The 11,510-nt window shown below is 57.6% G+C and overlaps 4 protein-coding genes across 4 annotated transcripts; 2 read left to right on the forward strand and 2 right to left on the reverse strand.

Moving 5' to 3' along the window:
• Nucleotides 1–137: 137 nt before the first annotated feature.
• On the forward strand, nucleotides 138–1,615 carry J3D65DRAFT_645313 (S-adenosyl-L-methionine-dependent methyltransferase; the record flags this gene model as incomplete). Its single annotated transcript, XM_066802206.1, has 3 exons — nucleotides 138–189; nucleotides 279–845; nucleotides 897–1,615. 3 exons carry the CDS (start codon nucleotides 138–140, stop codon nucleotides 1,613–1,615), a joined length of 1,338 nt encoding a protein of 445 aa, XP_066655777.1.
• J3D65DRAFT_620936 (putative secretory pathway protein Ssp120) lies at nucleotides 1,546–2,958 on the reverse strand. The gene is made up of 3 exons (XM_066799902.1): nucleotides 2,670–2,958; nucleotides 2,217–2,518; nucleotides 1,546–2,158 (listed from the first exon to the last, which is right to left on the reverse strand). The coding sequence occupies exons 1-3, from the start codon at nucleotides 2,788–2,790 to the stop codon at nucleotides 1,970–1,972; spliced, it is 612 nt and encodes a 203-aa protein (XP_066655778.1). The 5' UTR covers nucleotides 2,791–2,958; the 3' UTR covers nucleotides 1,546–1,969.
• A 1,350-nt stretch (nucleotides 2,959–4,308) lies between these two features.
• J3D65DRAFT_551633 (heterokaryon incompatibility protein-domain-containing protein) lies at nucleotides 4,309–6,054 on the forward strand (the record flags this gene model as incomplete). The annotated part of the gene is made up of 1 exon (XM_066797049.1): nucleotides 4,309–6,054. One exon carries the CDS (start codon nucleotides 4,309–4,311, stop codon nucleotides 6,052–6,054), a length of 1,746 nt encoding a protein of 581 aa, XP_066655779.1.
• Nucleotides 6,055–7,101: 1,047 nt separating this feature from the next.
• On the reverse strand, nucleotides 7,102–10,340 carry J3D65DRAFT_666800 (phosphatidylethanolamine N-methyltransferase; the record flags this gene model as incomplete). Its single annotated transcript, XM_066802960.1, has 3 exons — nucleotides 7,102–7,161; nucleotides 7,368–10,051; nucleotides 10,187–10,340. 3 exons carry the CDS (start codon nucleotides 10,338–10,340, stop codon nucleotides 7,102–7,104), a joined length of 2,898 nt encoding a protein of 965 aa, XP_066655780.1.
• Nucleotides 10,341–11,510: the final 1,170 nt, after the last annotated feature.

Genomic DNA, 11,510 nt, shown 5'->3' on the forward strand with positions numbered 1-11,510 from the left:
GCTCCTCGAGAGCCACGGCCACTTGGACAAGACGCGCAAAATCGAGGCACACAAGGGAAGCAACAACACCAATCCCGGACAGAAGCGCTTCCTGGTTCCCATACTCTCTGAATCTGGATCCTCCGGAGACGCTGCAGATGAAGACGAGATCCACGAGGCGATTCAACAAATTCTCCCACCAGGACCAACGTACTCCCTTCTCCCTCTCTCCGCTACCTCTCCGTCCGGCGGCTTATCACGACCAACCAAGAACCCGCTTCACGCCTCCTTTTCCGCAGCGCTGTCATCGCAGCTCCCTGAGTCTCTGCTCGCGTCTCTCTCCCTCTCGGTTGCGGCTGTTGTGTCCGCTCTGCCGGCGACGCATCTAGTCTACTCCCCCTTGCTGCTCCTGCCTGCCCACGCGTTTGCAAAGCCGGAATGGCAGACACTGCTTGGTGCCGCGGCCGCCGATGGAGCAGTGATGCAGAGAGTCTGGGCACACGTAGCAAAAGAGATGGGCGTCGAGGCCGTGGCAGTCAACGCGGCGATCCCGCTGGGCGCATCATCAACATCGTCACCATCAAAAGCAGCAGCAGCAGCAGAAACCGCACATCCAGAAGAATCGCCATCATCGTGGAACGCACTTCGCTCACCCACAGGCCTAACGCCACTACACGGCTCCTTCGGCCCTCTCCCCTCGCCCACGACAACGGCGGCCCCAATGCCGTCCGACTACACCGCCGCGCTCTGGGTCTCGACGAGGCAGAACGGCATCACGCAGACGTGGGCTCCGCTGTACACCATGTTCAGCCGCGGCAACATCCGCGAGAAGGCTCGGCTACTGGCTTTGCTACCATCGCTCCACCGTAGCCCTTCCTCTGCTACCCTCGCACCATTGTCAGAACCCCAAAGTTCAGTTCCAGCGTCTGCAGGGGGACGAGTATCGACCGCTCAAGCGCAGGCCGCCAGCGCGCCCCTCGCCGCCCTCGACCTCTACGCCGGCATCGGCTACTTCGCCTTCTCGTACCGGCGCGCCGGCGCACGGCCGGTGCTGTGCTGGGAGCTCAACGCGTGGAGCATCGAGGGGCTGCGGCGCGGCGCGGCGGCGAACGGGTGGACGACGCACATCATGACAACAGACGCGGCAAACAACGACGACCAAGAAAAGAGGATGACGAAATGCGTCAACGTTGTTGACGCGGACTTCATCGTATTCCCGCACACCAACGCCGCTGCGCTGGATGACCTGGCGGCGCTGGAGGAGGCGGGGATCACAGTGCCGCCGATTCGGCACGTCAATGGCGGGTTGCTGCCGTCGTCGCGTGGCGCGTGGCGGACGGCTGTCAGGGCTGTCGATAGCAAGATGGGCGGGTGGTTGCATTTGCATGAGAATTTTGGCGCGGAGGAGATGGAGAGGAGGACGGGTGAAGTGCTGGCGGAGGTGGGGGCGCTATGGGAGGACGCCAGGAGAGAAAGGACGAGGGAAGTGATGCGAGAGGGAGACGACGGGGCAGTAAAGAAGGGGAAGGGCGAAAGTGTTGAGCTCGTGCATCTCGAGAAGATCAAGACCTATGCGCCGGGCGTGTGGCATGTGGTTTTGGATGTCTGGGTGCCACCAACTGAACCGGTAGAATAGAAGTAGACGGACTGCGAGGGCGAAGCCGGATGATAGAAATTTGGAAAAAGGATGTTGGTTGGTGTTTTGGATGCTTGGTGCCTTCAGGGAGCCTGGAACAATCAACCGTATATTTACACATGCTCTGGCCCTCCGTACAGCTTTGAAAAATTGAAAAATTATGGCATAAACCCCGCGACAAGCTTCGCCGGCTGGTCAGCAGCAAATCCACTTCTCCACACTCCTCAATCAACGCCACGCTCGTTCCCTCTTCGCCTCATGACTTTTGTCTTCGTGTCCCATATCCAACAAGAACTCGCTGTATAAATATATGCACATTCGTCGTGGTCATCGTCGTTGTCCTCGTCACATCACTCAATGCCCCACTCGCCGAAACTTTTGCGGTATGTTTGCTTCGACAATGGACAGCTGCTCCTGCGCGTGCAGCTTCTCCTCTTCGGCCTCCATCTCGTCGTGTTTGCGGAAGTGCTCAATGTCCTCGGGGTGCGTCAGGTCCTCGAGCTTGACGTTGTCACCGCTGTGGTATCTCTCGAAGTGGTGAATCTGTTGCGCCGTCAGCCATAGCCCTCCGCATTGTGCCCGTGTGGTTGTGTTTGCTTACCTCGTACTCCGTCTCGTAATCGCCGTGGTGGCCCGGGCCGAAGCCAAAGTCGGGGATAACGACGCCCTTGGCGTGCGCAACGACGAACTCGGGGTACGTGATGTCGCCGCTGCGGTCGGTGTCGTACAGCTCAAAAACGCTGCGAACGGCCGCGTCCTTGTCCTGCTGCGGGAACCGCGACGTCGAGTCGTCCATCAGGCCGAGCGTCTTGCGTACGTCGTCAGGCGACCATTTGCCGGTGCTGTCGTAGTCGTGGAGATTGAAGAAGACGCCCGCGTCGAAGCTGGTGATGTGGTGCTCCTCTGTTTGACATGGTTGTTAGCTTGGAGTCTTCTCTGGGGTAGCTGACCGGGAGCGGGAGCTTGTTTGTCCAGCTGCCGCGGCCGGGGGAGACCCTTTTCAATTCGTGCGCGATGGACGCATTGTGAGAGGAACGCGGCGAGAGTCACACACCTATCATATGGCGCGTCATCCAGTCTGCTCCTTCAGGAACTTTGAGGGCTTCCTGGCTGTGGGCGGACGCCGTGGCCGCGAGAGCCGCCAGAGCGATTGCGGCTCCAACGAAGGACCTCATTGTGAGGAGATAGTGACTTGACAGGTCTTCTTTGGGGGTGTTGTCGAATCAGAAGCCCGCGCCTTTGGTCGGAGACGGAGCTGAGGGGTCTGGTAAAGCGAGCGTGGTTCCACAAATCAGTTGGTTGTCGTTGTCGAGATGGAGATGGAGTTCGGTCGGTGCCAGGTCCGATGGATTTGTGGACCGTGCAACGGGACCCCTACCTTTCGGGGACTCCATCGTCGTCCCCACCACCTCCATCAACCACGCTCCAGGTCACAAGCCGATGCTGAGTTGTCAATTATGCTTTATTTTTAAGACCCACGGCTGATCACCAAGCCATAGCAGTATCATCTATGCCATCTTACTGTCGTCTTCACTGGAAAGCATATTCTCCGCCGCCATCTCGTCAAAGAACTCTTCTTTCGGTCTCACGTAACAGTCAATCCGAAACCATTTTGACCGGCGCCAGGAAAACTGAGAGAGGGACAAGCACTGGCTCCTTGACGACTTTCGTGGCAAATGCTCGCCTCGTTGCGAGTTTCTATACCCCACTCGAGCGTCGTGCTTGCAAAACGATGCCATGGCTGCGAAGGGCTTCAGATCACGACCTACGCGCAGCATTTCTTATCTGGATACCTAACTTACTATCACATAGATTCTCCGTTTATTTGAGTTGGCTGAACTGCTATGAGAACGAGACCATGACTTTCCATGTAAGCCCTCGCATTCCCTGTCTGTCCAAAACCACGGGAAGAGGCAGTTGAGTGCAGGCTGATTTTCGTAGCCCTGCACGGCCATGGTCCCGCCACTTTCAGACCCACCTCTGGACACATGTCTCCCGGAGCAAAATTCAAAAAGCGTTTTTACCTGAGCTACTGCTTCCATCCTGCTTGCATCAAGAGCCTTTCTTTCGCTTGTTCCCCTATCCTTGCCGTGAATTATGGGGTGTTGGTCTGCATTCCTTCATCAAATGCGCACCATCTGGTCGGTGGACTCCCGGGATAGCCATGTCAGCGGACACCAGCCTGAGACGGGCACAAACGCCCCCAAGGACACGCCCATGGATCGTGGAGCTGCTCAGAAGCACAGTAGTCAAGACCTGATCCAGACCCCCAAAAATGTCGACAGCTTGCCCCTTTCCGAGGATACGGAAACCTCAACGCCTGTTTTCACTGATGTTGTGGTAAAGAGAACCGCATCAATCTCGCACTTCTTTCTTCAACTCCTCGCTAACTTGGGCAGGTTCCTCCAATTGGCACTCATAGAGAATGCGGTCAATGCGGCGAGTTTCGAACTTCCATTAGCGGTCCACTCGAACTTCTCAAGAAATCGGTTGAGAAGGGAGCCTGCCCAACCTGTCCAATTCTTTGGCATTTCCTGGAACAATTCCTTCCATATCATCCTGAGGGCTACACATGGATAAGTCTGATCAGACCCGCCAATCGTGGCCTTCCTTTAGAAGATGGGAAGGAAGTTTATCCCGGGCAGTCATCAAACGAATGCATGCTGGTCGATGTCCGTCCAAAAGAACTCGAAATGAGGATTCTCTGCTCTGTTGAAGTTTTCACTGTTGCCAACACGCCGAGTCCCTTTCCATGTGTTGGATCAGCTCAGATTTTGCCACAAAATTCGTCCAGAGATCGTTTGGATCGTGCTAAAGAATGGCTCAACCATTGTCTGAGGATACACGAACGCTGCAGGCGACCTGAGGAGGAGAATTATCCGTTACCTAGACGACTGGTTGATGTTTCGGGTCCCAAAGAGGACGGACCAGTGAGACTGATTGAAACATCCAATCATGAAAGACCCTACCTATGCTTGAGCCACTGCTGGGGTGACCCTGGACGTCATCCTTTGAGAACCCTGGAGGGAGGTCACCCAATTGAGGGCGATGAGACAAACCTTACGGAAGGAAATTTGGACAGCCACATGAAGGGAATCGCCTTTCATGATCTACCTGGCACCTTCAGAGATGCAGTATCGGTCGTTCGTGCTCTCGGGCAACGCTACCTATGGATCGACTCTCTCTGCATTATCCAGGACTCCGGAAAAGATTGGGACCAAGAAGCAAAGAGAATGGCCGACATTTACCAGAACTCGTACCTGACACTAGCCGCAACAAAGTCCATGGATAGCACCGGCGGTCTCTTCTCAGAACCAGGCGCAGAATACAATGCTCGCGCGTTCAGCGTGAAAGACACAAACCACAACTCTTACAATCTCTACTGCCGGAAAGCAAGGCCACACTGGTTTGGTCAAACAGACAGGTCAGAATATCAAAGCGCTCCGACACTACTCTCTCGCGCTTGGGTCTACCAAGAACGAGTGCTTTCACCTCGAACCTTGCACTTCGGACAAGAAGAGCTCTTGTGGGAATGTCGGGAAGGGTCGACCTGCGAGTGCAGCCTCTGGCCTGTGCCGAACAAACAATGCCTGAGATTCGATTCAGATTTCAGTCCTGGGATCATGGAAGTTGGTGCCAACTGGCAGACCAAAACTGTGACGAACCGGTGGAGGAGTGCCGTCGAGGAATACTCAAGCCTAGACATGACCAAACCGAAAGATCGCCTCCCCGCCATAGCCGGCGTGGCCAAGCAGGTGCAGCTACTTCGCGGCGGCGAACGTTACTATGTCGGGCTGTGGGAGAAGTCGCTGCTCGAGGATCTTCTCTGGTACGTCCCCGACAGATGGCAAGTAAACCGAACCACCGAGCGCGCCCCAAGTTGGACGTGGGCCTGCGTGGACAAGGGACCCATCACATTTTACAGCCTGGACGAATTCATGCATGAGCAACCGGACCCGATTGAGAGATTGGCCGAGGTCGTCGAAGTAGAACTCGGCGATGGCGATGCATTTCTGGGAGTCCAGGCAGGGTCCATCAAGCTCAACGGCCTTTTATTCGCTGCCACGGTCACGTGCGACGAAGAGGGCGAGTTCGTTGTCCTACTGGACTCGGACAAGGATGACGACCCGTGGTGGTGGTTCAAGAACCGCAAATTCTTTCCAGACTTCGACTTTTGGTCTTCGGATATACCAGAGTCTTCTGGTGGTGCTGTGCTTGAGGAAAACATGTATTGTTTCCTCACGCACATGACCTACCCGTACGATGCTGGACCCAAGTTTTCTTTCTTGGCTCTTCGGCCCAAGGGAGAAGAAAAGGAAGGAGAGCCGACATTCGAAAGGGTGGGACTCGTCACTACGCTCACTCCCGTGATTGACTGGGATCTTGACGGGGGGAAACACGGTGCAGATCGGGATCCGCAAACCATCACCATCGTTTGAACACCAGCCACGCTTCTTGAAAGATAGCACATTCACCAATATCACATCTTCAGCGCCCATCTATCTCATAAATAACTTCCGCCCTTTTTCAGTGTCTCGCTACATCCGCAACACCACGCAAGAATTCATCGCGCCCCAACAGCAAGCCTCGCGACGCGAATGCCTTATTCGATCACGTCGCCTCCCTCTCACAGAAGACTGGCTCCTTCCATCAACTCACGCCGCCGACACGATCCAGAGGGCTTTCAGGTTCAAGAGGAGCAGCAGGTACAGGTGTCGCACTGAGGGTAAGGGCAGGGGACAGAGAGCAGTGCAATCTCGACGTCAAGCACTTATGCCTCCTACATTTTACAGTCAGTTCACGGTTGCCAATGGGGATCAGAGACAGAGCGCCCTGTACGGCCTGCTCAGCTCTCCTCAGCTTACATCACCCCTCATCGATCTCTCAAAAAGCATTCCAAACAAACACTTCAAACATCCCTTCTCGTATTTCACCTCCCATCTCCCACCTCCCCAACGTACGACGAGCAAGCGAGCACACCTCAAACCTGCCCTCGACAGATCACACATGCGGTATGGCGAGATGCACCACCCCGTCGACAGCTAATAGGCTGACTGATTGATCAATTGATTCACCAATACGACTGACTGCCCAACACTATCCACCAAAGCACTTTTAATCAAACATTTGCTTTTGCTTTTGTTCCCGGCAACGGCGACAAGAACCTCAACGAAGGAAAAAAAAAAAAAAAGGATGGGATGAGAAGGACACTACACCGGTGTCGTCCGTGGTATTTTGCTTTTTGCCGATGACAGAGCCGCCCGTCTGCCGCGCCATCCACCGCACTTTACTGTCCGGTTTCCACTGTCCGCTACTGTCTCGTCTCTCGTCTCGCCTTTCATGCTTCTCTTTTGGTTTTGCGCCTTACTCTCTCTCTCTCTCTCTCGCTCTCTCGCCTCTTGACACGTCGTCTCTTCCCGTTCGTCTCATCAATCATCAACGTCATCCATCCCACCGGCCCATTGGCCCACGGCAGCTTCAACTCCTCAGTACTTGACCTCGCAGGGCGTCGTCGAGCCGTCCGACGACTGCATGCTATACGGCGCCTATGACGACAACACGTTAACCAGCCGGACTACGATCCGCGCACCACCTCTCCGGCACCACCACTCTCAACAGCAGGACGCGCATCTCGACCAGCAGAAGTAGCTGCTACGGCAATTGCAGCATTTGCATTCGCAGCACGATGCGCAGCTTTCGACGCCGGCTGCTCCTCCGCCTCCTCGACCCTCCCCGGACGGACCAGACTCACCAAAACCTTTTTCGCATTGCAGATGCGCCAGGCGAGATTGCGGACGCAGCCGTCGGCGCGCACGACCTCGGGGGCGAACTCGATGCCGAACATCTGCTGGACGGCGTAGACGACGCGGCGGGCAAACTTGCCGTCGCGCTCGACGAGGGCGCCGAAGCCGTCGGCCACGTCCTCGGGCGCGATCTGCGGGTCGCGGTCGAAGCAGTTGCGCACCACGGGCAGCAGCGCCTGCTCGACGGCGCCGCGGATCGATGCTGTGTCCGGGTCCAGCTCGGCGTCGTCGGCATCGAAGCGTGCGATGCGGATTTCGAACGGCAGCGAGATGGCCATGACGTTGTGCTTGCCGTCGTGGTGGTACCGGAATTCGAACACGCCCGTCGTCCACCACAGCTTGTCGCCCGCGAACTCCATTTCGCCGCACAGGCAGTCTTTGGCTTCGCCATCGGTGCGCGAGGCGCTGCTGACGAGCTGGTCGGACACCAGGATGCCTTGGTCGGCGCGCACCGAGTCGTAGGCGCCGGGCGTCGTGGCGATCCAGCGGCCTTGCGAGGACACGCGCGTCACCTCACGGGAAGCATTGTCTGAGACCATGTACAGACCGATCCAGTCCTTCTTGCTGTGGTTGAGCGGCGCGGTCCACTTGACCTTGATGGGGGCGCCGTATTCGAACAGGAGCGTCTTGAAGCTACCGCTGCGGCGCGCCGGGGCACGAGCAGACTCTCCCTCACGGCCACTGCGGCGCTCCTGCTCGGCAAGGATCGACGAGGGCGTTCCCTCGACTTGGATGGAGTAGTCCTTGGGGTCGAGGCCGGCGAGGTCAGGCGCCACGCGCGTGATGCTGATGCGTGCGGGATACGACTTGAAGAGCGCCGTCGTGTCCTTGACAAACGTCTCGACGCCGGCGGCCAGCTTGGGCCGAGCAGCCTCGATGAACTCTTCGAAAAATTCAGCCGTGTCGCCCAAGACCCTATCCACGTTGCCCTGCCAGTGTCTAATGGGCGAAGGCAGCGAGCGCTTCAACGTCTTGGAGATGCCCGAGTCCTGCCTCAGGCTCTGACCGTACAGCCTCTGCATGTGGGGAACCTCGACGCACTGAATGTGCAGGAGCTGCAGGATGTGGCTCAGCAGGGCCACGAAGAAGATGGGCTTGTTCCACGTCAGGACGACGGCGCTCCAAATGCCGGCGAGACCGAGGAAGCGTTCGGGGTTGTTGAGGAAGCGGTAGATGCCACTGTAGTTTAGCTTGGGCGTCTGATCAAAAAAGAAATCTCCGTAGAACCAGCCAAACTCGCCCAGGGACTCGTAGACGCTGACCGAGGTCCAAATCTGCAACGCCATCAGCGCGGCTCCCAACACGTGTCTCAGCAGCGCCATTCCATATTCCCAATCGGGCGGCAGCGAGTACATTTTCCACGCGGCGGCAATGAAGCTGGCGTGGCACATGGACGTGCTGAGATAGTACAAGCCCTTCCACTGCCTCCAGGCCTCCTCGGTGCTCTCTCCGTACTTGATAAAGTGGCGGGTCCAGCTCTTGCGGTTCGACTGCATGTTGAGGATGGTGCCGAGGCCGAAATTGTACCAAATGCGCCAGGCGACTGCGTGGGCGATGAAGAGGGCCTGGTAAAAGGGCGTGTTGGGCGTCAGGAGCGTAAAGGCAACCATGTACAGCTGAAAGAGCACCACCGAGAGATTGGTCAAGCGGTGCAGGTCCATGTTTTGCCATCCGAGCAGCTGGTGCACGGGCGAAGGCTGCGCGGCCGAGGCCAACGGGGGAGCACCATTCACGTGACCGGCGTCGAGAAGGGGCGTCTTTGGGCGCGCGGCGTCGGCGTCGCCTGAAGTTAGCGTGCGCTTCTTCGGCGGCGGCGGCGGGTTGTACGTCTTTTCAATGTGCGGGTTTTCGACGAGGGCGAGGAAGGCGAATTGAGCTGCATGGGCAATGATGGAGATGAACAGGACCTTGTAGCTGGCGGCCATGAGCGAGATGCCGTAGAAGCCGGCATAGCCGACCGAGTACATGGGGTGCGGCGCCATTTCGAAGACGCCGTCAAAGGTCAGCTCCTGGTCGATGAGGTAGAAGAAGTCACCCCAGTACCAGGCAAAGTCCTTGACGACGCGGTGGGCGTCGAGCTTGACCCAGAGGTTGAAGAGCACGAGGGCCACGCCGGCGGCCCAGCGGGCGAAGCCGACGGGCCAGGTCTCGCCTTCGGGAGGGCCTCCGCACGCGGTTGCAAAGAGGCAGTAGGAAACAAAGTCGCACATGAGGATCAAGTCAACGAGACGTCTAAAGACCAGCCACGTATTGTACTCTATCGGAGCCTCCTCAAACTTGTAGTCTTTTGGGATCTTGGTCTCCATCTCCTTTTTGAGCAGCTGGTAGAGGCGCGGGTAAGGGTTCCTGCCAGCATCGGGGTGCTCAAAGATGTGGGACTTTTTGGCCCAGGTCACCAGCCGCCTGTGCTCCGACTGAATCTGCAACAGATAACCGAGGCCGACATTGTAGCCGGCACGCCAAAAGAGGAAGACTACGGCAAAGGCTGGGATGCGCCAAGAGCGCGGGAGCAGGTAGTAGGCAAGCATGTGGCCAGCCAGGACGGCCAGGATGAGGGCGTCGGACAAGTTTTTTGGTTGCGTTGGGCTGAGCAGCTGGGAGACCATGTCGTCCGTGTGAGGGACGGTGAAGACTGTACATGCATTAGCTACAAGGTGCATTGAGTGTTCACGCGGGCCGGGCGGCGGGGCGGGCTCCGGGTCGGCGTCGACCTATGGTTGGCATTGGAGTAGCCACGTTCATTCTTAGCAGAGGGGAGTCGACTGACTGGTTCCGTCGGGCGTCCTGCCATATGTCTTTTTCTCCTTGCCCTCGGCAGCTCCATTCAGTTCCATGACCCTCTCTCTTGCGTCGTCTGCGTCCTGGTTGCCACGGCGCTGGCGCAACTCTGGCGCAGTCCCGGGAGTCTCGGAGCCAGGCATGTTGGGCTATGAGTAGGCCAGAGCTGGTGTTGGGCGGTTCGAGAGGACAGGCTCGAGTGGGCGTCGACAATGGCAGCGGGAGTTGGCGCGTAGGTAGGATTCGCAGCGTGACGTCGAGTTGGAGTGTCGAGTGGAGCCCAGTTGATGAGCGTGGTTGCAGTTGGCCGGGAGGAGTGTTTCTGGGAGAGTCGGAGGATTGGCGAAGAGGTTGAGGAGTGGAGAGGAGAGGAGGACGGCGGACGGGGCGGGCGACTTAAGGCATGAGATGAGGTGTTGCTAGTGTCGCTCGAGTGGTGCCGTGCCGTGGCATTACTTGCTCGTGTCGTGTCGTGGGGTCCACCCGACTTCCTCCAGGGCAAGCCTGGCCCGTGCCCCCACTCCAACCGGCACAGGGACTCAACCATCATCCATCAACCATCATCCATCATCCATCAACCATCAACCACCATCTCTTGCTCTTCTCTCTCTCCCTCGCTCAATGCATCCCCGTCGTAACTTTCGAATCAAACCCTTCTTCCCCGCCTCTGCCCCGCGCCTCTCCCGCCCGCCCAAACTAAATCACGCGACGTGCCGCCCGCTACCCCGGATTTTTGACGTCGACCGTCTCCAAAAGCCGCCCATGGCGCCCTCGACACCTTGAACAAACAAAGACACGAGAAGAAAAGGACAAACAACCTGACGTCCGGCTCATTCAGCAAAGCAAGCTGTCCAGAGCCCCGCATCTCCTTCTGCAGCCGGCCAAGTGGAGAGAAAGCGTCCGTTCGTGCCGCAGGCCTACCGTAGTAGTGTGGAGCTGCCGTGGGTGAGGTGGGTGCGCTCTTTTCAGGTCCTCCGCAACCAAACCCAAGGTCAGGTTCCCCCCGTCTGCCGCTCCGCCTCCCTCATGTACCTCTTGCCAAGATGCGCGGCAACATCATGCACGCTCTCTGCCCTCAACAGCCGGCATAAACTGCCAATTCTGCGCCTCTGCCGCTAGTTCTGCTGCTGCTGCGACATTTATCGACTCTTTTCCCTCGTCCCTCCACGCACAAGTGCCGCCGAAATCATAACCTTGCGCGCTTTGCAGGGTCCGCAGTCACCGACACCAAAGCATCGCCGTCCCGCGTACGAGAACGAGCAACGAAAAGCGTTGGGAGAGGCCGTCCGTCCGTCCGTCGTCGTTCCGCCGCA

Source organism: Phyllosticta citribraziliensis (genome assembly GCF_038025025.1).
Source record: "Phyllosticta citribraziliensis strain CPC 17464 chromosome Unknown J3D65scaffold_5, whole genome shotgun sequence".
NCBI classification, from domain to species: Eukaryota; Fungi; Ascomycota; class Dothideomycetes; order Botryosphaeriales; family Phyllostictaceae; genus Phyllosticta; species Phyllosticta citribraziliensis.

Bases quoted from the DNA above. Each gene is read 5' to 3' on its own strand.
- J3D65DRAFT_620936 (XM_066799902.1), bottom strand. From the start codon at position 2,790: ATGAGGTCCTTCGTTGGAGCCGCAATCGCTCTGGCGGCTCTCGCGGCC. The intron at 2,519-2,669 runs GTGTGTGACTCT...CATGTCAAACAG, and splicing joins GATGACGCGCCATATGATAG to AGGAGCACCACATCACCAGC. The intron at 2,159-2,216 runs GTAAGCAAACAC...ACGGCGCAACAG, and splicing joins ATTACGAGACGGAGTACGAG to ATTCACCACTTCGAGAGATA.